Here is a 27975-nt window from a genome sequence, read left to right as displayed (position 1 = left end):
ACAGCTGTAGCACCACCTAACAAAGCCTATTATCTCTGTCCCATAGGTATGGTTTAACAACAAAGGTTGGCATGCCCTGGTGAGCTTTCTCAACGTGGCTCATAACGCCATCTTACGGGCCAGCCTGCACAAGGACAAGAACCCTGAGGAGTATGGCATCACCGTCATAAGCCAGCCCCTGAACCTGACCAAGGAGCAGCTCTCAGAGATCACAGTGTAAGCCACCTTGGCCCCCAACCTCACAGCTTGCTTGTCACCCTCTCCATTCTTTGGACACCCCAAGAGGAGTCTCACTAACATGAGCTGCTGGGCTGGATGGCAAGGTTGTTAAATCAGGCACACATGAACATGAGACTTTCAAACGCCTTGTGTACCAAACTGTTTGGCCATTCTTCCTCTTAGTGTTTATTTGGAAAGTAAGCATGTATATAGTTCTCTTCCCTTTCAGGTCTTGATAACAAGTTGCTCCTGGAGCTTACACAAATATTCTCCTTTCCAGTATGCAAAGTGACTGCCAGGAACTGGGAAAGTTGAGTCAGTCTTTCATCTCCCCAGAAGTAATCATCTTAGATTCTGGTAATATCCCTCAGATGACCAGGTTTTCAAGATATCAATAGATCTTTGCCTTCCTCAAGCTTAGGTTCTTACTGCACATTTTCTGGCAGTAAAAAACAATAATCTTGTGCAATTTTGTAGTATATGTGCTCCATTTGAGGCCTGTTTTTGGTGGGTATGCCTTTGTTAGTGCAGAATTTTTCTGGTAGGCTGTGAGGGTCCACGTTTTCCTATCCCAGTATATTGCCCTTAACACTGGGCCCTGAACATGTCAAATGTCATCAGCTAAAACTTGGGCCCTGGTCCCTTCTGGCCTTCCTCTGGATACCCTCTGAGGCCCTAAACTAAGGAAGAATAGTCTATCCTACACCAGTTCTCACTCAGTCCTAGTTTCTATGTCTTCTGCTAAGCCTCTTGAATCTGAAATAAGAAATAGGAATCTTCTGAGGTTATAAAAGTAGTATACGAAATAGTATATGTTCATTAAATAAAGTTTATAGAATAGGGTTTTTTTAATTTATTTAATGTTTTCATTTAGTTTTGAGACAGAGAGAGACAGAGCATGAGCAGGGGAGGGGCAGAGAGAGAGGAAGACACAGAATCCGAAACAGGCTCCAGGCCTTGAGCTGTGAGCACAGAGCCCGATGCAGGGCTCGAACTCACAGACCGTGAGATCATGACCTGAGCCGAAGTCAGATGCTTAACCGACTGAGCCACCCAGGCGCCCCTAGAATTTTATTTTTTATTTATTTTTTTATATGTCAGTTTATAGAATAGGGTTTTAAAAACTTACTTGCTGTAACCCTACACAGTTTTTGCCTCTAAACATTTTTGTGTGTTTTCTTCCAGTTATTTATTCTGTTTTTACTATATGTATGGATCATGTTCTTTGTAGTTTTATCAGGGCAGCACAAAAAGCGCTCCTTTCTCTGTGAGGGCACTGCCCCACACCAGGGTCATAGTTTGTATGTGAAGCTCAGGCTGGACTTCAGCCCACACCTGCCCCCTTAGCCACATGCTTTCTCTTCAATCCAGGGAAGGGTGAATAGAGCCAAGCTTCTATGTAACTGGCCTGTACTCTTTTCACTTAAATTTACATTATGAACATTTCTCCATGTTGTGATATGTTTCTTGAAAACGTGACTTAACAAGATTTCACACACCCTATTGCTCTACATAGAAAATTCAAGTTATCTATTGACAAATTATGAGAACTAATGAGAACATTATAGTATATGAGATTAATATAAGAATCCATTTCTATATACCATCTACAGATAATTAGAAAACATAATAAAATTTGTTTAGATTATCATATTAACATGGAAAATATTCAATGTTCACATTAATATTAGTATTCAGTTGTAACGTGGAACAGGAAGCCACAGATACCCATTTAACCTTGACCCAGTTTGAGTAGCACAATTGAGTGAAGCGACAAGCTTCCAGCCACTGAAGGGGATTCTGGAGGCTGCTACCTGGAGATGGGTGAGGACTTCCCAGAGTCTAACTTTGTCTTTCTCCTGCATTTGCTCCTCCTTCTTTACCTCTGTCTCCCCTTGTCTCTCGTCCTGCTGCAGGCTGACTACTTCGGTAGATGCTGTGGTTGCCATCTGTGTGATTTTCGCCATGTCCTTCATCCCAGCCAGCTTTGTCCTTTATTTGATCCAGGAGAGGGTAAACAAAGCCAAGCACCTCCAGTTTATCAGTGGAGTGAGCCCCATAACCTACTGGCTGACCAACTTCCTCTGGGACATTGTAAGTGTCAGATCATGGCACCTCCCTTGGCTCCAAGGCCCAAGGTGGCGGGTGTTTGCTCTGACTGAGGGGACATGGCAGGGTGGGGCTCTCATACTGTCAGGGCTACAGGAGGTGCTGTGCCGAGGGCCTCGTGTGTTCGCGGTCTCTTTGAAAGGCACAGAATTAGAAGCCCCGAGCCGGGGAAGGATGTGGGGCTCAGCTTAACAACTGCTGAGTGAGGGCACCAAGGGGCCTTCTGACCCACTGAATAATCATTGCACTGCAGGCATGAGGCTGGCCTTCTGGACATAATCTGGAGCTGAAGAGGTAATATCAAGAGGTCCTTCATCCTACATTCTCTTCTTACATCCTGACCTACCCCTAAAAGGGGGAGGATGGAACTTCCCTTGTGGTAGAATCACCAAATAAATATAGGACATCAGTTAATTTTAAATTTCAGATAAAACAATGATTTTAGTATGAGTATATCCCACTCACCCCCCCAAATATTGCATAGAACAGACTTACACTAAAAAAAAAGTATTGGTTGTTTATCTGAAATTCAAATTTAAATGAGCATCCTATATTTCTATTGGCTAAATCTGGCAACCCTACCCAGTGGCCTTACTTTGTTTCCCCCATTAAATCCAATTAGCCACCACTTTAGGGAACATAAAGAAAAAATTATTTATCAAGTCAACAGCAGACTACCACCTCTCTGACAACCAAGGTTGTTGGGAGCAGGAAGAAGTCAGGGTGGGTTAATTTATGACAGGCCACAGGATCAAAATAAATTGGTAGCAAAGGCTTAGTTATATTGTAGCAGGGATCATTATGATACCAGCTCGTGTTTTCTGGGGACTGTGGGTGGGTAACAAGATCCTTTATTTTATCCCAGTATTCTAAGACTAACGTGAGTGTCTACTTCATGTTATGATAAGATATATCATGGTGGAGGCCAACACAAACAACTTTTTTCACTGTGGTTTTTAATAATTATGATAAATACTAGGGTTTATAAAGACATGATTTCTTTTCTCTTACTCAGCTTCCTAAACACATTCATCACTTAACATTACAAAACCAGAAATCCATCAGTAGCAGCTAAGTTCTTTCCTCTCTGTCCTGTCTACCTGAGAAAACACTGAATGCATGGGGAGGAATCAGAACCTGCAAGCCTCGCTTTGGATGAGAACATCACGTGTAGCCACCCACATTGGCCCTGTGCTTTAAACATGAAAGGAGCTAGGCTTGCCTGCATTGAAAAGCTATTCAAGTCCTGGTCTTTGCATTCTACTTTTTTTAAAGACAAGGATTATAAAATTTATACTTCAGGCTAACCCATGTGTTTGCCTATCTATAGAGATCTCTGGGCCAAAGGAGAAATTTGTGGCTGGAAGGGTAGAGTGGGTATCTCGATGGGAGGTGATATTAGCAAAGTAGACATTTGGCAGGCCAATGAAGAGTTAGAAGATGGTGAATATGATGCTATCATGCTTCTGAGGCTCTAGAATTTTAAGACTGGCCTGGAATCTGAACTGTAGGATCTACAGTGTTGGAGCTTAGCACCCTCACTAACCAGTGGCAAAAAGATAACATATGCCTGAGGGTCATTGTTGAATGAATGAGTGAATGAATGAATGAATGAATGAACACTTATTGTTTATATCATTCACTCAGCACAGTTAGGATATTTTAAGTTATTTTTTTAATGTTTATTTTTGAGAGAGAGAGCACATGCGCGAGTGCAAGTGGGGGAGGGACAGAGAGAGCAAGCTCTGTCTGAAGCAAGCTGCAGGCTCTGAGCTGTCAGCACAGAGCCCGACACGCGGGGCTGGAATCCATGAATCGTGAGATCATGACCTGAGCTGAAGTTTGACACTTAACCGACTGAGCCACCCAGGCAGCCCTAAGTTATTTTTTATATGTCATCTGTTTTTCTCTCAATTTTGAAACAATCACAAAATTGTTATAAAAATAGTTCAACACTTTTTTTCTAAGCCATTTGAGGGTAACTTCCCAACAGGATGCTTTTCACACACACACACACATACACCTCGTACCTCCAGTGTCTACCTCCTATAAATGAGGACACACCCAATGCAGTCACAACATAACTGTCAACATCAGGACACTAGCACTGGTGGGTCACCTCCATCTTGTCCTCAGACCCCACTCAAATTTCATTAATTGCCCCAATAATGTCTTTTCTAGAAAAGAGTCTAGCTCTGAGTCACTGCATTTTGTTGTCCTCTCTCTTCACTCTCCTTCAATTTGGAATGGTTCTTCAGTCTTTTCTTGACACACACAACCTTGACCTTTTAAAGATCATAGGCCAGTGATTTTGTAAAATGTTCTTTGAGTTTGACCCAAGTTTTCTTATGATTAGATTCAGGTTATCGTGAATGGTGGTATCATTCAGTGGTATCATGAATGTACTCTGTTCTTCTCACTGCATCTGATCAGGTAGCTTCTGATTTCAGTTTGTTCTATTACTGATGATGGTCACTTTGGTCACAAGGTGTCTGCTGAGTTCCTCCATTTTATAATTGATAAGAGTTGGGGGAGAGGTACTTTGAAGCTATGTAAATATCCTATTTGTTATCAGACTTTCCATTTATTTATGTATAGCCATGTGGATTAATGGTTCCTGTGTTAATTACAGTCTGATACCATTCTTATTTATTTTGATGCTCAGATTATCCCGTTTGGCCAGTGGGAGCCCCTTCAAGCCAACTTTTGTTTTCTCTCGACTTGTGTCTTCATCTTGCTTGAGCACCTCCATGCTCCCTGGCATAGTGAGATGTTCCAGGCTCATCGTGCACGTCCCTCAGCCCTATCCTGGAATCAGCCATCTCCTTGTGGAACGCTGGTTCCTTCCTATGGAAAATAATCCTCAGAAACCAAGATCTCAGGGCTATATATTTTCTCTGCCACTGAGGTATCAGTGGCTTCAGGCCTTCTCAATGGAGAGAGATGTATGTATATACATAGATATACACGCATTTACATCTGTATTTCTCTGTCTACACACCAAACAATATGAGCTCACTAAAACCTCCATTTCCAATCCCAACACCATGGGTTCTCTGTGTTTCCATATTTGTGACTCTTCCTCAAGAGTGAGGAACTGGCTTCTGTTACCTCTGACTCATTTACCTGCCTGCACAATATACCTGTACGGACCAAGTCTCCCATCTCTGCCACCATCTTCTCCCTCATGTGGGCATCCCCCTCTAGTTGCTCCAGCTGCCCCCTGTGTGGAGGTCCTCCTCATTCTGCTCTGGCTCTGATAGCCCCAACAAGATCGACCCCTATAAGGACATGCTCCAATACCCCACACCAGCCAGCCCTCTGTGGGAAGCTCTCCTCACTCTTCTCAGGTTCTCATCCTGCTTGGGACTGCTGTGACACCTCCTGTAACCCCATTATGGGTGCCCACCTCTCCCTGTCCATCCTGATGGCTTTAGGACTGAATTGTGTAGGAAGGGAAGAAAAGGGATAAAGTGGTAAAATGGTATCATCTATTTGAAATTCATGAGGCCAAGACCTAAATATTTTAAGTTTTTTCTGAATCCAGAGACATGCTTAGAAAGTAGAATCAACAGGACTTTGTGACCAATTAGAAAGAGAAAATGAAAGATTAGGTGGAATTTGATAATTCATTCTTTCAAAAGATATAGGTTGAAAGTTTCCTGCACTGGGACGTGGAAGTGGGGAGGAATAGGAGGACAAAGGATGACTTAACATATGTTTGCTAACTAAGAACTGTTCAGACAGAATCAGAATCCCAGACCATAATAAGTCCTGGAGGAGTCTGCCCCAACCCTCATTTTATAGAACTGAAAATAGAGATCTCTAGAAGTTAAGTGCCTTGTTCTCCTCTCTTCAAGATGAATTATAGTGTGAGCGCTGCTTTGGTGGTGGGCATCTTTATTGGGTTTCAGAAGAAAGCCTACACTTCTCCGGAAAATCTTCCTGCCCTTGTTGCACTGCTCATGCTGTATGGGTGAGTTGTTTGGCATTAGCTAATGCTGCCTAAAGGAAAGCCGGGGGAGGGGGATGCTCTTCTGACAAAAAAAACAGAGTTTCTGGCAGCCATGTTAGCTTCCAGCACCCAATAGGGTGTGTGGCTACCGACAAGGAATTTGTCTGTCTTCTGTTTCTGACTCCACACATGGAGGTGTTCCTGGGGCTCAAATGAATCTTCTTCCACACAAACTGTGGCCTGACCAGAGTCTGGGGATCTGTCACTCTCCCATGCCTCACCCAGCTCTGATTCTGATTCATCTGTGGCCAGCCTGTCCATCTCAGTGTTTCCAGCTGTACTGGCCAAGAGTTATTTGCACACAGAAGACTGCAGCTGAAAGGCTGTTCCTGAGTCAGGGCCAGAGGATGACACAAGGATTAAATCCCATAGAATCATACAGCAAAGCATGCAACTTTATATCCAGGCCTACCTCTTACTGTGTAACACTGTCCTGTAACCACGGACAAGTAATCTGGGCCTCAGTTTCCTCATCTATGAAATGGAGATAGTGATACCTGATCCTTCCTATGTGGGTCAGTAAAGTCCTGCCAGAGCAATGGTCTCTATTCCTCTCTCTTAGAAATAGAGAATTCAGGAACCAGCCTGACTGTGACATACCAACTCAAGTGAATTTTAATGATGAGCCTATTGGGATCTTAGCTCAGGTTTGGTGATCCAGACTAGAGTGGGAAGCATTACAGGTTAGAGACTGCCCCCTCTGCTTTGTAAAAGGCTTTGTAGTTTATAGGTACATTCATAGCCACCATCTCACTTGCTCCTCACCAAACCCCCATAGGTGGTCAGGGGAGGCATTATTATCTCCCTTCAAAGATAAGGAACAAAGACCAAGGGATGGAGCAGCTTTCTGGTCTTCCTCGGACTCCCGCCAGTTCAAACATGTCACCTCGTGTGAAGGGAATGTATTATATTTAGTGGTGGTACAGAAAATGGAATAGAGACTGGAGTTCTGTCCCACTGAGTTATGTCATTTCACACAGATGGGCAGTCATTCCCATGATGTACCCAGCATCCTTCCTGTTTGATATCCCCAGCACAGCCTATGTGGCCTTGTCTTGTGCTAATCTGTTCATCGGCATCAACAGCAGTGCCATCACCTTCATCTTAGAATTGTTTGAGAATAACCAGGTAAGCATAACTTTCATGGCTTTCTTGTTTGATTACTAAAATACTAGAGAGTATTTGATGGTCAGGTAGAGCCATGGGCAAGTACTGTGGCTGGAAAATCTTAGTGCATACATGACTGTTGCTTCCTCCTCTCCTCCCTCTCTCTTGCTCCCTCCCTCCATGCCTACCTCTGTGCCTGCCTCCCTCCTTCCTTTCATTTCCTTTCCATTCCTTTCCTTCCTTGCTTCCTTCCTTCCTTCCTTCCTTCCTTTTTTTCTTTAAGCTCATTTAACTCTTTTAAGTTTATTTGTGTGCTCTGAGTGTCATGGTTTTCTGAGCTCATTCTGCAAGCTATAAATGACTTTTTGTGATCCTAAGCTTTTAGATTTTCTTATTCTTTCAGGGTTTCCTTGGTGACTTTTGGTGTTCAGTTTTCTACACACACACACACACACACACACACACACACACACACGTAATACATTCATGTGATTTCAAAATTTAAAAGGAGCAAAAAGGCACATAGGAAGTCTCCTTCCTACCCCTGTTTCCCAGTCACTTAGGAGGCAAACTTGCATTTCAGTTTCTTGGTGTTCTGGCAACAAATAAGCAAATGTATATGTTTTCTTTCTCCCACTTTCTTATACAAATTGTAACAGAATAACATTTACTACATGAAACTTAATCCTGAAGATAGGGTTAGGAATTTATGGTGCTGATGATTCATTTTTATGAGTTATAAATTACAGTTGACCTGTCCACATTCCCCAGACTTCTCCTTGCCCAGAAAGAGCTGGCCAGACTAATCCCTAAAACAATGGCAGTGGCTCCAGGGCTGTTTCTGCTTGCACTCCCACTCCCAGCCTGGTGTGTCCGAGCCTTGCCTGTGGCTGGCCTGGAGCACTCTCAAGCACTGGTAGGCTCACCACATGCCTGTGTCCCCAGTGGCCTCTCTAGCCTGTCCCTCCCCTAGTAGGTCTTTGTAGTTCAGAGTGTAAGCACCAGCCAGCACATCTGCACTGCTGTTCTGTGGCCCCTGTCCCTACTCCTACCCCTAGGCCCTGCTCGGAGGACCTATGGCAAATCTGCACTAACCCCTCCTCCCCCCCCCATCCCATGGCCTCCTGAGTGATGCTTTCCCAGACCTTGTCAGACTTTCTGCAGCCACTAAGCAAGAAATAAAACCCCAAATTTCCCATGACTGGTAAAAAAAAAAAAATGTAACATGTCACACTCAGACCCCAGAAGGGAGATGGATGAGAAAGAACACAGACCCTGCCAATGGCAGAGTCTTCTGGCAGACTGAAAATCCTCCTCTCCAGAATTGTTTGTCATGGGCTCACAGCCCACTAAGTCTTAAAAAATTGTGTTACTTCAGAATAATTAAAGAGTAAGCTCAAAGCAACTCAAAACATTCTCCCCCCTGAGGATTACACTCATTTAGCCAACATTTACTGATCATACTCCTTTCCCCTGCATAAAGCCTGGTTGCTTTCATGTAAGCTATCAGATAGACAGATGCTGCAGAAATTCCCAGTATCCCTCAGCAGGCTCTCAGGTCCCAGTAGCTGCTGTCTCTACTGAGTCAAGAGGTATCGACCAGGTGAACACCGTGTGATGGATGTGCTGATGGAAACAAGTGTGACCCGCTTATCCTGCCCTGCTGGAATTCCTGTTCCAGTCAAGAAATGACCTGTGCACCAAGCTAGGAACCAATATGAACCACCGTACACATCATCCCATAACACAGTGTGTGGTAGAACAGCAAAGGAACGAGACAGATAAAACACTACAGATCAGAGTGGGCCAAAAGAACGGGGCTACAGGGATCAGGAGAATCTGGGTAGAGGAAACACAATTGAGCCTGGCCTGGAATAAGCAGAATTTTATTAGCCCATGTCACAAACAATGAAGTACCTATTTTGAGCTAATCATTGATTAAGGTATTTAGAAAGTACACCAAAATAATTAGGACCTGGTTGTTCTCCGGGAACCACTGACTAGTGAGGACAGTAGGCAAGTAAAAAATAATTAGCCCTGGCTGGCAATGTTATAAGTACTAGAAGAGAGAAGTAGGTATGTTACATGGGAATCTGGAAATGCTTATGAGAGAAGGGGTTATTCAAGCTGGCGTTCTAAAGAAGAGCAGGAATCTGCCAAGAACAGAAGGGGAGAGAGCATTCTTTCCTGACAGCAATGATTAATAGAAGCTGGGGGTGCAAAGGCCTGGGGGCAAAAAAGCATCATGCTGGGAGCAGGGGAGGGGGGATATGGGGAGGAGAGTGAGAGAGAGGAGGTCATATGAGCAAAGGTGTGGAGACCAGGAAGAAGCCAGTTGTGCAGTAGGGATGGGCCAGAGAAGTGGGCAGCCTTGGCCTGGTCAGCCTCGCCCCTCGGTGTCCCCTCTCCCGTCTTGGGGGAGGGTCTGGCCAACATCGCTAGGCTAAAGTAGCAAGCACAGTCTGACCATCTGAAAACAAGTCCCCCCAACTCAACACAGACACCAGAAAGTCCCTGGCCCTCTTTTCTACTGGCAGCAGCCAGACACCTCGCTGTCCTGTGGGAGCTGAGAAGCAGAGCTGGAAGACGTGCAGGTCCCCTCTCTCCTTTGGCACAAGCTAGGCTAGGAGCAGATGAAAGAGCCTCAGAACCCAGTGACAGCTCACAGCTGTACCAAAGGAGAGAGAGCCTGGGCCAAAGTCCCAGCAGCTGCTGTACCTCCTGGAAACAAATGCCCTGGAGGGCTCACATGTAATTTCAAAGTGAGTCTGCAATGACAGCTCCCCAGGCAGGCTACCTGGCTAGCAGCATCTCCTGTGAGTATTCTAAAACCTCTGTTTCTGTGTAACAGATCCCCCCTGTGGCCAGGCTGGCTGCTAGGCCCCCTGTCTCTTCAGGCCTTCCCCTGCTTCCACCTTATGAGGGCATCCAGGCCCCTCTCTGCTCAGGAAGGGCAGGTGGGCTTGGTCCCCACGGCTAACTGTCCTGCTTTTCTATGTTTCAGACGCTACTCAGATTCAACGCCATGCTGAGGATGCTGCTCATTATCTTCCCCCACTTCTGCCTGGGCCGGGGCCTCATTGATTTGGCACTGAGCCAGGCCGTGACGGATGTCTATGCCCGGTTTGGTGGGTGGCATTCCAGACCTGTGGAACATGGCCCCAGATCCTCTGCGTGTGGGAGGGCTGCCTCCGGAGTTTCTATGCCAGACCCGCAGGCTGGACTGGGGCGGGAGGGGGACACCTGGTTGTTCTGGTAGTGTCCTACTCCCCAGGAGGGATCAGGTGCCTCTGTTTCTGTGGCTGAGGAGCCATAGGAGGGGTCAAGACTAGCTTCCTACTCTTCCCTACTCTGACTCAAGAGGCTGAGATGAGACGTGGGTTCAGCTCTCACTTACTGCTTTGCCTGAGGCTTGGTCTAACTGGGCCAAATGTTGTGACTAGGTCTTTAGGGGCAGCTAGGGCAGCCGAATGGACTTAATTCCTGTCCCCAGGTGAGGAGCACTCTTCAAATCCATTCCAGTGGAACCTGATTGGGAAGAACCTGGTTGCCATGGCAGTAGAAGGGGTGGTGTACTTCCTCCTGACTCTCCTCATCCAGCACCACTTCTTTCTCATCCGATGGTACGTTCAGGCTGCTGCCCTAAGGGTATCAAGGGCAGCTCCTTGCTTCTGTCCAGGGACTTGGCTTCATATCCATGTGGTCGTCTCTCCTCACCAGCCCCACTCCATGATGGTTTTTACACTCTTAAAGCCTGGCTTCTACTGAATAACACAAGGAGAGACACATTAAAATAGGCACATTGAAGTTTGTGAAGAATCTAAACTCTAAAGTATTTAAAATACAGGGTTTTTAAGGTTTATTTATTTTTGAGAGAGAGAGAGAGAGAGCATGAGCAGGGGAGGGGCAGAGAGAGAGAGGGACAGAGGATCCAAGTTGGGCTCCACACTGATAGCAGCAAGCCCAATATGGGGCTCGAGCTCACGAACCACGAGATTATGACCTGAGCTGAAGTCACACGCTCTACTGACTGAGCCACCAGGTGCCCCTAAATTACAATTTTTAATTTCAGTCACTAATATTTAATCCCTCTCAGTTAATTAACAGATACTCATTTCAATTTGGATGATAGCATTGCAAATGATAACGTTTAAGGGAGATCCAAAGTAGTGGGAAACAGATTTATGCATTCATAAGAAAATAGACAAAGTGGGGCCCTTTGCTAATTAGAGATTTGAGAGTAGAGACAAGTAGTAAGATGGGGGTGACATCCAAGGTGACTGCAGCCAGGAGCAGTGTAGGGGAAGCGATTGTGCCCCTCTGGGTGGGGGTGGAGGTGGGGCTGTCTGCCTGCTGTGACCCAGCCCAGCTGTGCCATTCTTCCCTACCCAGTCCTGGCCTCGTTCTGACATGGGCACTCAGATTTCCAGAAGGCAGTCCTCTGCAATCCAAGCTGACAGACCTTTATTAGGGCTCAGCACAGGGTCCTGAACTGCAAATCACGGTGTTTCATTTCTTATCCTATCATCCTCTCAGGCTGAGTCTGGTCACATGTAAATAAAGATTCAGAAGACTTATATTAGGTTTTGATCCACCAGGAATCAAGTTATTAGAAATGAATCTACCTCCCTACTCACAGGGTCGTGAGGATTGAATGAGATAATAGGTGTCAACACACTTGGAATAAAATGACATGACCAGGAAGTGGTGCTGGTTATGAGGGACAGTGGTCCAGGGACCCTCAGCCCTCACAGGCCCCCTTCCGTACCTCTGGCCACATCTTTTTTTTTTCAACGGATTTTTTTTTTTTTTTTTTTTGGGACAGAGCGAGACAGAGCATGAAAGGGGGAGGGGCAGAGAGAGAGGGAGACACAGAATCGGAAACAGGCTCCAGGCTCTGGGCCACCAGCCCAGAGCCCGACGCGGGGCTCGAACCCACGGACCGTCGCTCGAACCCACGGACCGTGAGATCGTGACCTGGCTGAAGTCGGACGCTTAACCGACTGCGCCACCCAGGCGCCCCGCTCTGGCCACATCTTGAAGAGACCTTGGAGTAGGAGGGAGGAGGCAGACTTGTTTACCAAAACAGACTCATTAGCTTCAAACTCTGTGTCAAACAATTGAGCAAGTCTTCCACATTAGGCCTGAAACAGCACCAGAGAAGCATTCCACAATCTCTGGCTTTAGGAAGCCCACACCCATGCCTATGCTGAGAGGCAACCAGGCAAAGAGAAGAAGGGAAGGACAGAAGAAAGGGTGCTTTTGGTAGAGAACATGCTAACATGTGGAGAGTTCAGGATAGCTGTGAAGGGGGAGGGAGAAGGGGCTGAGAGAAGAGCCTGGAGAGGTAGGCAGAGCCAAGTCCTAAAATGCTCTCTCACCTTGATGAGGACTTCAAGTTTAAGCCTGAAGGCAGCAGGGAGCTATTGGGGTGTTTTGATCAGGCAGGTGAGTGATCTTCCAGGTCTAGAAGGAGAGACCAGACAGGAGGCCATTTGGGCACCCAGGCAAGGCAAGAGTCATTGGTGGCCTAGATAGGAGTTCAGGGCATTGGGAGATGGAGAAAAATAGGTTGATTGGATAAATGGTAAGCAAGGCAAGATTTAGACATGAATTAGATGTGGCCAGTGAGGGAGGAAAGAAAGTTTATAGGCCAGGGTGGTCAGGGAGGGTTTCATAGAAGAAGCTGTGTCTTTAAGGATGGGGAAGATTCTGTTTGGCAGGGCAGGAGGAAGAGAACACTGAGGCCCTGGAAATGCCTGCAGAAGCTGGGAATTGGGAAAGACCAGCATAGGCTGGGGAGCAAGGGTTGACCAAAAGGTTGGTGGAGGAGTTAGTTCTAAAGATAAGTGGGAGCTGGGTGACATTCACTGAGTGCTTACCATAGATGAAGTGTTTTAATAATGATAACAGCTACCAGGTTTTGAGTTCTGACTCTTTGCCAGAGGCTGTGCCAAGTTCATCTTCTCCACGGTCTATGAGGTAAACACTGTTATCCCCTCCCTACCATATGGTCGAAGGAGGTGACGTTTAGAGAGGTTTAGTGACATGCCCAAGGTCACACATGGGTAGGCCAGAACTGGGAACAAGGCTGACTCTGGACTCAAGGACTTGCCTTCTCTGCCTAATGTCTAACTCTTCTCCTGTTTGGAGGCCTTTTGAGAATCAAGCATTAGGGGATATAAGGCAAGGCTGGAGCTGAAGTGAGGGAACGGGAAGAAAGTAATAGGAAAAGGAGAGTTCCAGGGACGCGGTACACCAACTCAGTCCTGTCCCCTTTCCCTCCTGTAGGGTTGCCGAGCCTGCTAAGGAGCCCATTATAGATGAAGATGATGATGTGGCTGAAGAAAGACAAAGAATTATTAGTGGGGGAAATAAAACTGATATCTTAAGGCTAAATGAACTGACCAAGGTAAGGGAATAGGTGGAGGTGAGTTAGTTTTGAGGTGCCAGTTGGATCCAGAAATGGCACAACAACGTAATTACAACATTGTAATTTGCCTTTGGTAGCATCAGCAATATGCCCGTGCAGGCAATTCATTTTCCTGATCTTAAGCAAGGTTGTCAGAACTGTGTTTTAACTTGTCTTCCAAGAACACCTAATTCCAGAGCATTCTCCCTAGTATTCATCTTGGGCACTGGCACAGGGCCTCGGTGAGAGCCCCTACAACCGAGCTTCACTAAACCTTCTCCATTCCTTCTCTGCACGGCAGGTCGGCTTTGAGATTTCCCAGTGCTCATGACACTTCTCTGAACACCTGTGCCAACGTATAACCTCCTCATGTTGGTAGTTCTCACCTAAACCATCCTTAGCCCCTTGCTTTCTCTAACCTCTCTCAGTTCTCAGTCCAGTTTCTCCGCATCTTGCAGATTTATTCAGGCTCCTCCAGCCCAGCGGTGGACAGGCTGTGTGTCGGAGTCCGGCCTGGAGAGGTGGGTACCCTGCGGACTCCTGTGCACACCTCTTCTCCCTTCTAAAGCAGAGCTATCCCAAAGAAATAAAATGCAGCCACAGAGGTCACTTGAAATTTTTTAGCAGCCACATGAAAAAAAATTAAAAGAAAAAAAAAAGAAAACAGGTGAAATTAATCTTGATCATTGATTTTACCCAGTGTTTTCAAAATATTGTCACATCAACATGTAATGTATATAAAGCATTATTGATTCAATATTTTATGTTTGTTTTTTGTTTTGTTTTACGTTTTCAAAATCCAGGGTGTGTTTTACACATACAGCACATGTCAATTCAGACTAGATACATTTCAAGTGCTCAGTAGTCACTGTAAGGGAGGAAATCCTCTTTCCTCTACTCTTCTGGGTTCTCTGGGTAGACCACTGTAAATTTGACTGATGAAAGACATTAGGAAGAGAAAAACAAACAGACATTTATTAGCACGTGTGTGGCACCTACACAAGGGACCCATCAGAGGTGAATGACACATGGGGTGGTTAGAACTTGGGCTTGCATCGCATCTTAGCAAAGGAATGATACATTTTCAGAGAAGTGACAAGACAAAGGGGAAAGAACCTGGAGTCAGTAGGGGTGGCAAATTATAGGAAGGCAAATATGGAGGAAAGTAATGGCAGATAAAGTCTAGTTAGCAAAGTTTGCTATGTAGATTCCTCTGGTGCTGTCTCCAGGCCAAGGTTTCAAAGTTGTTTCTGGCAGTTAACTTTTGTTCTTCCTGGTACAGAGGGGAAGAAGAGACACCTTATAAATTTAAGTCCTGCTTTTAGGCAAACGGGAGGACAGAGAGCTTTTCTCGTATCTGCTGCTACTTAATTGCTTTCAGCTTAAAATCATCCTTATGCCAAAGTGGCATATGTTGGGGTGGCAAATCCTGCTAGCCCGCACCACACATGGCCAGTGGCCTCTGTAATGGCAGCACAGGTCTAGAATGTCTCCCACCTGCCCACACACCTGCCCTAGGGCCTGACATTCCACATTCCTTAGGCTTCTTAGACTCGAGGATGAGGCCAGTTCTGTGTGTCTTCCTTCAGTGCTTTGGTCTTCTGGGAGTGAATGGAGCTGGCAAAACAACCACGTTCAAGATGCTTACTGGGGACACCACAGTGACTTCAGGCGATGCCACTGTAGCAGGCAAGAGGTGAGTGTCTTGCTTATCCTGTCTCAGGGTGCCTGTCACAGGTCCTCGGCCATGCTCTCATCCCAGCATAGGGAGAGTGAGCATCAGATTCTGTACTGAGGGTGACTCTGAGAGCATGGAAGAGCTGTGTAGATAAGTAGACCTCCAAGAGAGCATGGTCCACAAGTATAAGACATAGACTCTCTGGGAAACTGAAATTAATTGTGATTATTAAGACATGCTCCTCTTAGCATGGATTCTTGGAAACTTCTGGGAAGCACTAAGTCAGTGGTTCTTACTCTTTCTGGGGTCATGGATTCCTTTGAGTATCTGATGAACACTTGCGCAGTCTTCCTAAAAAATATGCCATTGTTGGGGCACCTGGCTGGTTCAGTTGGTGGAGCATGTGACTCTTGATCTTGGGGTTGTAGGTTTGAGCCCCACATTGGGTATGGAGATTACTTTTTTAAAATCTTTTTTTAAAACCATATATATAGGGGCGCCTGGGTGGCGCAGTCGGTTAAGCGTCCGACTTCAGCCAGGTCACGATCTCGCGGTCCGTGAGTTCGAGCCCCGCATCGGGCTCTGGGCTGATGGCTCAGAGCCTGGAGCCTGTTTCCGATTCTGTGTCTCCCTCTCTCTCTGCCCCTCCCCCGTTCATGCTCTGTCTCTCTCTGTCCCAAAAATAAATAAAAACGTTGAAAAAAAAATTAAAAAAAAAAAACCATATATATATATTAAAAACATACTTTATATGTGTGTGTGTGTGCACATACATACATATACCATTATCCCCCATTACCTCCTTCCATACATTTTTTGCAAAGAGTTTAAGGGAATTTACTGTGCCCTGAATCACATCTATGTTCCCTGAGTCCCTGGTTAAGAACCCCTGTGGTGAAGCATCCTTTCTCTGGATCAAGTTTCTAAATGGGGGCTGGTTTAAGAGACTTCAGGGGCCTTAGTCTGAATTGGCTATTTCTGTGCTGATCCTTGGCTTTGCCAGGCCAAGGAGGCTTTATAAAGGGAAAACTGGCATGTGTCCTTGGATTCTGGAAGGTGCCTGCTGTTCTCTGTAATAAGGTATGAGTAAACACACTGGTCCTCTATGGCACAGGATCAAGAACACGAACCTATGCTGTTTGCCATTTTCCAGGCTGCTCCTTAAACAGCAGAGCTCACAGGCATTAGATGTGCCTTGAGGAACCCTCTGCCCTGGTTTATAAGACGAGTTAGGCAGTGCGTACTTCACTCAGCAACTGCCTGACTAAGGCCTCCTTCTGTTTCCTGGAAGCCATCCTCAGCAACATGGCTGAATGTCCACTGAACATGGCTCAGACAGGATGAATTTGGTTCCCCAGCCTTCTCCGCCATCCCTGTTGGGTTTAGAGCAAACAAGCAGGGTGCAACCAGGCCATGGCTTAATCTGTCTCATCTGTAGATGCAGCTTAGCCTACAACCAAGCAAATAACTTGACAGTTGTAACAAAAGGAATCTTGAGGGACTAAGGGACAGCAGGCAGGAGGATGTAATAGGATTTACCATAAGACATCAAATGACGGCCCAAGTAAGACACAGCCTGATACCTACAAGAGGGAAGCTAGATGAAATGGAAACTGGAACACAACTTTGGATTTAAAATGCAAGATTGGGTTTCTCTGGGAGGGCAGCTCCCATGAATTTGGCAAAGTACTGTCCTTGTTTCCCTGGGTGGTTTTAATTGGCCCAGCCATGCCTGAAGTACTTTTTGTTATAGTGGGGGACTACATGGTGCCTCTCCCATCATATTGCCTGTATCTTTTTTTTTTTTTTTAATTTTTAAAAAATGTTTATTTATTTGTGAGAGAGAGAGACAGAGTGTGAGTGGGGAAGGAGCAGAGAGAGAGGGACACAGAATCCGAAGCAGGCTCCAGGCTGTCAGCACAGAGCCCAACACGGGGCTCAAACTCAGAAACGGCGAGATCATGACCCGAGCCGAAGTCGGACGCTTAACCGACTTGAGCCACCCAGGCGCCCCTTGCCTGTATCTTTTGTTCATAGACCCTAAGCTACAAGGGAAGCAGGGAGAGATTGGACCAGTCTATGGACAGTTTGTTTTCATCAAGATAGTGTATTTTCTACTGAGGGAGAATATATCAGTCAAAGGGAGTTAATAGAACTCAATTCACTTCCTCTCTGTTCCCTGACAGTGTCTGGCTCTGGGTAGTGATCTGACTGGTTCCTCTTTCGCTTACTGTATATCTGCCAATAGACAAAGATGGATCAAGTTTACTTCCTTTCAGAAGCATGCATCTTCTGTATTTCCCAAATGTTTGAAAGGGATCAAAAATCACTGACGTTTTCTAACACTTGATCTTCCCTTTGTTTTTAAACCCACATGTGAGGTGACCCACTCCAAAAGTAAAGCTGATTTTGGGTAAGAGATAATTCAGTTTATCCTAGACAGAGAAAGTTGAAAAGATCTATTGGATTCAAAGCTCAGAATTCCAGAGTTCATCAGTTTCTAACCAAAGGGCTTCTGCTTTGATTTGTAAATGTTGCGCACATTTCTGAAGCAAAGCAGAAGAGGTAGCTTGCTTATCTCACAGGCAGAAGCTCTCCAGCCCCAGTTCTCTGGTCACCCCCTCTATGAAGGAAACTTGCTAATTGCCTTTTCTTCTTGCAGTATTTTAACCAATATATCTGATGTCCATCAAAGTATGGGCTACTGTCCTCAGTTTGATGCAGTCGATGACCAGCTCACAGGGCGAGAACATCTTTATCTTTATGCACGTCTTCGAGGTGTACCAGCAGATGAAATCGAAAGGGTAAAAAATGGTTTCTTGTGGCTACTCAGAAGTTTGGTAAACCCTAAACCTGTTTTGTGAGAGTGCATTTATTTAGACATGGGAAAGTTAGAGCATGCTATCCATTCAACAAATGCTTACTGTGTGTCTACTATGTGCCAAATACTGTTATAGAAAATGGGGGTATGGGAGTTAAACAAAACAAGAAAATCCCTGCCTTCATATCTAACAAAATAATACATGCATTTATCCTTTGATTCAGCAATCCCACTTCTGGGAGCTTACCCCAGATATATACCTCCCACAGCGCAAAATGCATATGCACAAAGTTATTCATTGTACTAGTAGTCACAAAAAATTAAAACATTAGAAATTACCTAAACATTCAGGCATAGGAGATTGGTTGAATACATCTTATGCAGCTGTTACACACATACACACACGCATGCACAGAGAGAGAAAATCTCTGTGAACTGATAATGCAGTTATTTCCAAGAGATATTTTTAAAAATTTTTTAATATGTATTTATTATTTTGAGAGAGAGACAGAGTGCAAGTGGGGGAGGGGCAGAGGGAGAGGGAGACACAGACTCCAAAGCAGGCTCCAGGCTCTGAGCTGTCAGCCCAGAGCCTGACACGGGGCTCGAACTCACAGCCCGTGAGATCATGACCTGAGCCAAAGTCGGACGCTCAACCGACAGAGCCACCCAGGTGCCCCCCAAGAGATATTTTTAAGTGAAAAAAGCAAAGGGTAAAAGAGCACATGTAGAATTCTACTTTTTTTCTCCCACTATTTTCTATTGAAGTATAGTTGACATACAATATTATATTATATACACTTCAGGTGTATAGCAGTGATTTGTCAACTCCATACATTAAGACACTATTACAGTGGGCTGTAGGATGCTACTTTTTAATGTAAGAAAGTAGGAAAACCAAGAAAGCAGACATATGTCTGCTTAGCTTTACAAATACAAATACAGGAATGATAGGCCTAAAACACAATGAATTTGGTAACTAACAATAGGGAAATGGGGTAAAATGGAAATGGGAGGGAATAACACTTCTCTCAGGATATATTTTTGTATGGTTTTGACTCTTGGAAGCATGTTAGTGTTCTATGTATTAATAAAATAAAACTAAATTAATAAAAATGGGAAGGGAGTAAAAATAAAAACAAAAAGAAAATTCTGACTCTGAAAGCAAATAGAAACAAATTAATCCAATTTTATTTGAAGTAAGTATCATAACCATACAGAAGGGGAGGAAAAGAACTACAAATAACTGAGGGCACAGTATCTGACTATATTTCCTCAGCCTTGGGCAGGCAGAGCAGAGGGAAAGAACTATAGACAAATTCCAAGCTCTTTTTAGTTGATTTGTTTTTTTATGGTGTCATGAGCAAAGCAATTCTGAAACATTTTTAGATGTGTTACTGGATTAAGTAAATGAATAAATGTGTTAATGTTGTTTGAAGCCAGAGTTCTCACTGTGTAAGAAAAGACCTACAAATATGGAAAGGGGGAAAGCAAGAAAGAACCCTGTGGGGTTGGATTGGAATTAAAATATCTCTGTCAACTCATGAAATATTGATATGCATGTGTTTGTGCATGCATGCATATGGGCTTGTGTATATTGCACATATGCATATAAATGTGTATACATACACATGTGCATGTTTGTGTATGTATATATCTGTCCTCTGAAAGGGCCAAGAAGCAGAAATACTCTAGTAGCAGTGAGTACACTTAAAGCCCAAATTTTGGTGTCTAATCTCATTCCCCAATAACAGGAACCATAACTCCTCAGACAAATGACAAATTCCAGGGCTGGGAAAATGTAGGTATAAAATGAGCTTGGAACATCTTATTATACCAGAAAGTAAAGTGCTTAAAAAAAAAAAAAGAATCATGTCATAGCCACATAGGAACCATCTCAAAGGGGCTCCCAATAGCCAAATATGGTACAATTTGAGCGTCAAAATAATTAAATACCATGACAAAGTATAAAACATTGGGAGAACCATGGGAATTCATAACTCCATACTGTTAAATAGATAAACAAGAGAAAAGGGGATGGTTTCTGCCTACACTCAAATGCTTAGAGCCAACTGGTTAGTGTGGAAGAAATTCTAGAGTTGGAAAAGTCATTTTGCAGTGATCATAATAAAGATTGAACTGTATAAGAATCATCAATGGCTGCTAAATCTAGGGGAAACTTTTTTGAGAAGGAAGATATTTGTATATCTTAAAAGTATCTCCACAGATTGTTTATTGGTTGTGAGGGGGAAGCATAATAATTTTACAATGGAGAAATTACACAACACCTTAATTGGGTGTTCAAAATCAACATCCCCTGTGAGGGGCACCTGGACATTTCTACCCCTAGAGGTGATAGTCTGGAAAGGACACAGCTTCACCTCCATAATATTCTGATTGGGAATGTGTAACCTGAATATTATCATGAGAAAATACCAGACAAACTCTAAAGGAACATTCTATTAAAAAAAAAAAATACAGGGGCTGTACCCTTCAAAAGTATCAAAGTCTAAAAGACGAAGGCTGTGGAAATGTTCTGACCACAAGAGCTAAGTAGACAGAGTGACTGAGTAATGGACACTAGATTGTATCCTATACTGAAAAGAAAATAATGCCATGAAGGACATTATTGGGCCAGCTGACAGAACCAGACTATGACGGGTAGATCAGATGAAAATATCATAACAATGTTAAATTTACTGACATTGATAACTATACTGAGGTTATGTAAGAGTATTCCTCTTCTTAGGAAGTAGACACTGAAGTATTGAGGAGTAAAGGGCCACGATATGTAACTACCTTAAATGGCTCTGAAAAAATCTTGTGTGCGTGTGTGTGTGTGTGTGTGTGTGTGTGTGTGTATAAGAGAGGGAAAGAGGAAAGAAAAGAGAGTAAAGTGTTTATGAGTGTTTTGTATTATTCTTATTTTTAAACATTTCTATAAGTTGGAAACTATTCCAAATAAGTTAAAAGTGAAGCTTACATTCTAGTGGGACAGATAATAAATAGATAAGTAAATAAAATACACAGTACATTTGAAAGTGAAAAGCCGGTAAGGGAAAAATAAAGTAGGAAAGAATTGTTGGGGGGAGGAATTGCACTTTTAAGTAGGGTGGCCCAGGGCAAGCATTACAGAGGAAGTGACCTCTTAGTGAAGACCTAAAAGAGGTGACAGAGGGAGTCACGTGGATATCTAGGGGAAGAACATTCCAGTCAGAGTTATAAGCACAGAAGGCAGAAGCATGGTGGCCTTGTCTCCAAAGACTTCTCTAGTTTTCTTCCTGTGCACATTCATACACACACACGCTCACACTGTTTTCTTAATCATTTTTTCCTGTTGATTTTCCTCAATGCCCTATTACAACCTTTCGTTTTTCTGTTTATTTTGATTGTGTGTCATCCTCCACCCTGTGAGTACAACAACAATGGCTGTGTTCACCATTATTCTCCAGTGCCTGACTCATAGTAGTTGCTCGATAAGTATATATTAGATGCATGAGACTTCAAGTGTGACCCGGTTGAAGGATGGAAGCAACAGGTCTGAGACCCTAGGAGTCTTCCACTCTAGCCATAGTCTGGGACACTGGGTGAGAAGCATAGTCTTGCTCTTCACAAGGCTGAAGGTCATTTCTCAGGGGGATACACCAAGCCACACTGTGTTGTCAGGCACAGTGTGGAAGGGAGACATCTGGCTCCTGAAGCCCATGAACCACCACATGAGCCAGCAGGTGGCCTTGTTTCAGCCTAGCTGGGTCTATCCTGAAGGTGTGAGATCTGGGAGCCCAAGACTTTGAATTGGTGGAGGTTTGATGTGTTTGATTGTATATCTTTTCCAAATGGGATCTCTTTCTCTTCCCTAGGTGACAAACTGGAGTATTAAGAGCCTGGGCCTGTCTCTTTATGCAGACCGGCTGGTTGGCACCTATAGTGGAGGCAATAAGCGGAAACTCTCCACAGCCATTGCACTGATAGGCTGCCCGCCTCTGGTGCTGCTGGTAAGGACCACCAGGACCTGCAGGGACAGATGAGCCCAAGGGCTTAAAATAAGTGCTGCATCTCTGTGTTTGGGGCAGTAGACTTAGAAACTGCTACGGTCTCTTTTCATCTAGACGGTTTCCTATACTGCTTGTTTTGAACAAATCAACCCAGTGTTTGATTCACAACTCTTGGGGGAAACTGGAGTCACAACATATTCTTACTGTGAGTCCCTGGGAACTCTCTTGTGCGCCCACAGGCTTACAGCAGGGAAGTTCAGTCCCTCCGGTCAGGAATTACTACTGAGGACGTCTGTTTGGGATACAAAGTGGGCAGGAGCATTGGCCTAGATCAAAGGGTCATGTGATTCTCACTGGATCTGTACCAGACTGAAGGCCCTTGTGCCCATGTGGTCTGGGGTTTATGAGGGCAGGAGTCTCAGGACTGGGAGGTGACTCATAAAAGTCACCTGGGTTATCTCTCTGCCTCCTTGTAAATGTATGTGTAGGGTTGTTGCTTTTTTTTTATTTTTAATATCATTCTCCCATTGCCTTAATCAACTTTAACCCATTCATGGGCTGAAATGGGCCAATGGGTATCATAATTTGTCTTTAATCTCCTGGTTCATCTTCTGTCTTCTATATCCAAAGCCTAGATTCCCCAAGTCTTGCCCACTGGGGAGGCACTTTGCCCATTGTGTGCCAGAGAGCAGAGAGCACAGCTGCTCAGAGAGAGTCAATCAAGCAGGGTGCAATAACCAGGAGAGGCTGGCTCCAAGCCTAGCTCACTGCCCTCTCTGTCTCCCCACAGGATGAGCCCACCACGGGCATGGATCCCCAGGCACGCCGCATGTTGTGGAACATCATCGTGAGCATCATCAGAGAAGGGAGAGCTGTGGTCCTCACATCCCACAGGCAAGAGATTCCCAGGGGCTGGGATGGAGCAGTTAGGCAGACAGGAGTTCTCCCTACTTCTTACTTCCTCTCTCCTGCCCCACAGCATGGAAGAATGTGAGGCTCTGTGTACCCGGCTGGCCATCATGGTAAAAGGCACCTTTCAGTGTCTGGGCACCATTCAGCACCTCAAGTACAAGTAAGGATATGCTAGCGGATTGCCTTTGTTACCTTTCTTGGGAGTAGAGGGGAGTCAGCCAGGCCCTATGCTCTCTGCTGACACTTGGGAGGGTCCTGCTGCCTTTATCCCACAGTCAGAGGTATGGTATGGTCCTTGTTCCACAGCAACAGAGAAAGCTGCTGTGCTGAAAGAAACTCGTCTGTGTTGGGCTAATTGCCTGTGGTTGAGGGTTCCCTGAGTCTCCAGATGGGGATCTGATTGGGGCATACAGAGCCTGGCTGAGATGAGGGAGGGTCACTATCACTGCCTCATTATCCCACCACTTATCCCCATGGATCCAGCACTCATGATCAATTGAATAAGAGTCCATGACCAACATAGGGATGGTTAGGGGACCAAATGGCCTGGGAATCAGTTTTCCTTTCTGACATGTGTATGCTTTGGGGTTTGAGAAGTAACAATGTAGTATATGACAAACTAACAATGCCAATAATCTTCAGTAGGATTACCCTGTCCCTACAAATTGTAAACTACTAGATATAATGCATTATGAATAATAGTTTGTGTGCCAAAGCCAACAATCAGTTAAAATAAGATTATGATAATAATGCCATGCTTCCTTGCATTCTGATACGCTTTAAAAACTAGGAAGGGTAGATTTATAGTTACCACTCATTTATTTAACAAACACTTTGTAAGAGCCCAGAATATAAAAGTCAGTGTGCTAGTTGGTAAAGGACCAGTACATAACCCACCTTATCTAGGCCAAGATGCTTAGTTTTGATGTACCCCTGGGACTGTTGCACAGGACACATCATCCTTCATATGCATCAGGGCAGATAAGCCATTGACAGCAAGGTCTAGTAGATTCGCTGCTTTTGGGTGTTTGGCCCCTTGAGCAATGACAGCTAGGTCACTGCACAAATATCTAGGGGGACATCAGCATATGAGGCCACCAGACCCATGTCATAGCTTCCTGGGCCCAAATGCAGGAGACACGATGGATTCCCTACCCCTTTCCCTCTCACTCCTCACTGTCCTCATGGGAGAACAGGTGAGAGGGGAATGTTTCCAATGTGGAGAGACTGTCAGTTTTCTGGAGCTGAATGGAAAGGTATTTTATTGTAGAGGGGAACAACCCTTGGTCATGGAGGAAGCATTGAAATAAATTAGAACTGACACAGTATACCCTGACATGAGCATGTAGGGAAGCCAGCTAGCCGCACTCCCTGGTGGACCAGTCTTTTTTCATATGTGGGTGACCAGTTCACCTGGTGAGGGGAAGAGAGAAGCACTGATAGTTCTGACCCTAGCAGCTTCATTTTTTCTGGAAGCTTCCACAGGGAAGTGCTGCCTTCCTAAGTCTCTGTTCCCTCCTGGAGATCCCTTAGAAGGACCAGGCAGCATTTCTATCACTGAGTACACACTAGCCCCATATTCCTTCATGTGTAGGTTGTGATCTCCCCAAGGGGCTCAAACCACTTTGACTTCAACAGGGATGTGGGAGGGAAGGGAGCAAGGAACATCTGTGTCACAGGTCTGGTGACTTACTTCACCACACAGACATTTAGACCTCTAAAAACTAGTATCAATCTATCTCTCCATGAACTGTCATTGTTTTTTTTTTTTCCTATTAGTTTTAAACATACACACAAGGTCTGTTGTATGGGCCTTTAATCCCCAGTATTTTTGATGTATCTATTCCTTATTTTGGAATTGTCTTAGACCCAGCCACTAACATGCCTGTGCCATGCCGCCACGTGTATCCCCTAGGTTTGGAGATGGCTACATTGTCACAATGAAAATCAAATCCCCAAAGGAAGACTTGCTTCCGGACCTGAATCCAGTGGAGCAGTTCTTCCAGGGGAATTTCCCGGGCAGCGTGCAGAGGGAGAGACACTACAACATGCTCCAGTTCCAGGTCTCCTCCTCCTCCCTGGCCCGGATCTTCCGGTTGCTCATCTCCCACAAGGACAGCCTGCTCATCGAGGAGTACTCAGTCACGCAGACCACACTGGACCAGGCAAGTTGCCTGAGGGGTACCATGTACAGAACTGATGCACAGGCTGGGCTGGAAGCCACATGATAGGGAACACGGCATGCCTGATTTTTAACAGTATGGTTCCTCTGTCCATTAGAGTAAAGCTTGGTAGATCAGAAATTGTTTTCTAACAATATGTTAGAAATATGTTAGAAATATAAGCAAATTTCACTGACTTTACATCATCCTTCCCCACTATACTATGACTTTATTTCATCCTTCCTGGCTTGTGGTGGTAGCTTTTGTTATCTTTTCAAATCAATTTTACTGATGCGTAATTTACATACATTTAAATGCACCCATTCAAAGTGTTCAATTCAGTGATTTTTGATAAACCTGTGTGCAGTATGTCAGGGTTTTTAATGTGATCACTTTTTTTTTTATTATGGCAAAGTATACATAACAAAATTAACCATTCTTAAATGTACAATTCAGTGGCATTAAATACAGTCACATTATTGTAAACTGGATCACCACCATCCATCTCCAGAAATCTTTTATCTTCTCAAACTGAGACTCTGTATCCATTAGACAATAATTCCCCATTAACTGCTCCCCCCGCCCCCCCCCCCCCCCCCACCACCAGCCACTGTTAACCACCGTTCTACTTTCTGTTGACTACTCCACCTACCTCGTGTAAGTGGAACCGTACAGTTGTCCTTTGGCCTCTAGTTTATTTCACTTAACATCATGTCCTCCGGTTCATCCATGTTGTAGTACGTGTCAGCCTTCTTTTAAAGGCTGAGTCATGTTCCATTGTATGTACATACCACGTTTTGTTTATCCATTCATCCATTTGGACATTTGCGTGGTTTCTGAGGGTTTTGTTGTTGCTATTTTTTTAAATAAACATCCTTAAGACTGTTTAATAAAGCAATGGGAATAGGCAAATCTCCATTTCCCCTTTGAGGAGCTGGCTCCCCAGCACCTTCTTGCCAGTGGATGAAGGCAGGAGAGAGAGTCCTAGCCATAGTGCACAATGAATAAAGAACAGAAGGGAGAAGAGATCAGACTCCTGCTTTTGTTTTTGTTTTTTTGTTTTCAGTTTCTTTAGAGGTTTAGGAGGATAGTTGCTAGCTGAGAATCTGCCCTGAGGCCTTTGAATCCTCCCTCAGGAATTCCTTTGGCTTAGCTCAGCATTCTAAGAAACCAGCCCTATCCTGGGCACTCATGGCTAGGCTACCTCTCCTGCAGAACATGGCTGCTCTAGCAGGGCTGTATATTAACTGGGAAAAGAGAAAGGAAGTGATGGGTGGCAGATACCATTCTTCTGGAAACATCTACCTACTCTTTCTCTCCTACTCTTGCTTCTAGGTATTTGTGAATTTTGCTAAACAGCATACTGAAATTCATGACCTCCCTTTGCACCCTCGAGCTGCTGGAGCAAGCCGACAAGCCAAGGTACTCCTGTCACTCTCTCCTAGTTCACTGTTTGAGGCACATCCTCAGCTTGGGGACTGGTCCACTGGGCCTGAGGGACCCCAAGGCCCAGATACGCCTCCCACAGAGAACTCCACCCACACCACATCACCACATCCCTGCCACTCCCCACCAGTTCTGAGCTAAGGCCTGTTCAGTCAGTGGTTGTGTAGTTTCCTTTTGTAATCAGGGAGCCATCTGGGTGGTGTGGGAGAGCGTTTTTTGAAAAGAATTTTCCCGTATGTTTTTGCTTATAGTGAAAAAACTTGGATTTTGGAAATATGACGCAGGGAAAATAGAGAATATTTAAATGCTTGGGTTGTTGGGATACTTGACATTTATGTTTTTGGTCATATGTTTGAGTTTCAAAGGAAGGAAATTAATTGACACTCCATTTCAATGGTGGACATATTTGGTTAGAGCAAAGATTGTCTGTTTTAGGAAGAGGGCTCTTTGTTCTTTATAAAAATGTCAAGGGGCCCCTGGCTGACTCAGTCAGTGGAGCATGCTACTCTTGACCTTGGGGTTGTGAGTTTGAGCTCTATGTTGGGTGTAGAGATTACTTAAAAAATAATTAATTTAAAAAATGTATCAAGATGGTGGAGGAAGAAGCAATAGAAGGTATGTCCTGGCCTGTGATAACCTTTGGGTTAGGTGCTTCCAGGAGCCTCTCCTGGCATGGTGATCCATGTAAGGAGCATGTCCACCTCATCCCAGTTGCCAGAAAGAGAGAGAGAGCAAAGTACTGCAGGAGGCACCAGGATTCAAGTGCCTTGGCTGAAGCCTGGGAATTTTTTTTTTTTTTAAGGAGGGTCCATGCCCAACATGGGGCATGAACTCAGGACCCTGAGATTGAGAGTCTTATGCTCTACTAACTGAGCCAGCTAGGCATCACAAGCCTGGGATTTTAAAAGGACAAATTAATTCAGCCATTCTATCCAAACTTACCTGGAGAATAAAATCAAAGCAGTTTTACAATAAGTAAAGATGTGCAAAACCTTATTTCCTATAAAATTCTCATTCCTCCCACAGGCTTCTTAATTGCAAAAAACACACAAATCTTGCCATGGATTGAAACACTTCTTTTCAAGGCCATGCTTGCAAT

At 44.6% G+C, this 27975-nt stretch overlaps 1 protein-coding gene across 1 annotated transcript in view; it reads left to right on the top strand.

Annotated features, from left to right (window-relative positions):
- The window catches only part of ABCA4 (ATP binding cassette subfamily A member 4), a 128166-nt gene extending 101149 nt beyond the window's left edge, over window positions 1–27017 (top strand). Inside the window, exons 37-51 of the mRNA XM_032594091.1 lie at window positions 47–216; window positions 2136–2313; window positions 6189–6304; window positions 7324–7471; window positions 10455–10578; window positions 10944–11073; window positions 13742–13862; window positions 14321–14383; window positions 15452–15558; window positions 18203–18344; window positions 22222–22356; window positions 23147–23250; window positions 23336–23428; window positions 25184–25433; window positions 26766–27017. Coding sequence (XP_032449982.1) covers window positions 47–216; window positions 2136–2313; window positions 6189–6304; window positions 7324–7471; window positions 10455–10578; window positions 10944–11073; window positions 13742–13862; window positions 14321–14383; window positions 15452–15558; window positions 18203–18344; window positions 22222–22356; window positions 23147–23250; window positions 23336–23428; window positions 25184–25433; window positions 26766–27017 — 2133 coding nt within the window. The remainder of the gene's footprint in view (window positions 1–46; window positions 217–2135; window positions 2314–6188; window positions 6305–7323; window positions 7472–10454; window positions 10579–10943; window positions 11074–13741; window positions 13863–14320; window positions 14384–15451; window positions 15559–18202; window positions 18345–22221; window positions 22357–23146; window positions 23251–23335; window positions 23429–25183; window positions 25434–26765) is intronic.
- The last annotated feature ends 958 nt before the right edge of the window (window positions 27018–27975 follow it).

This window comes from Lynx canadensis, chromosome C1 (genome assembly GCF_007474595.2).
Source record: "Lynx canadensis isolate LIC74 chromosome C1, mLynCan4.pri.v2, whole genome shotgun sequence".
In the NCBI taxonomy this organism is placed as follows: domain Eukaryota; kingdom Metazoa; phylum Chordata; class Mammalia; order Carnivora; family Felidae; genus Lynx; species Lynx canadensis.
Note: the sequence above shows the minus strand (reverse complement) of the source record. Positions and strands in the feature narration are given on the sequence as shown.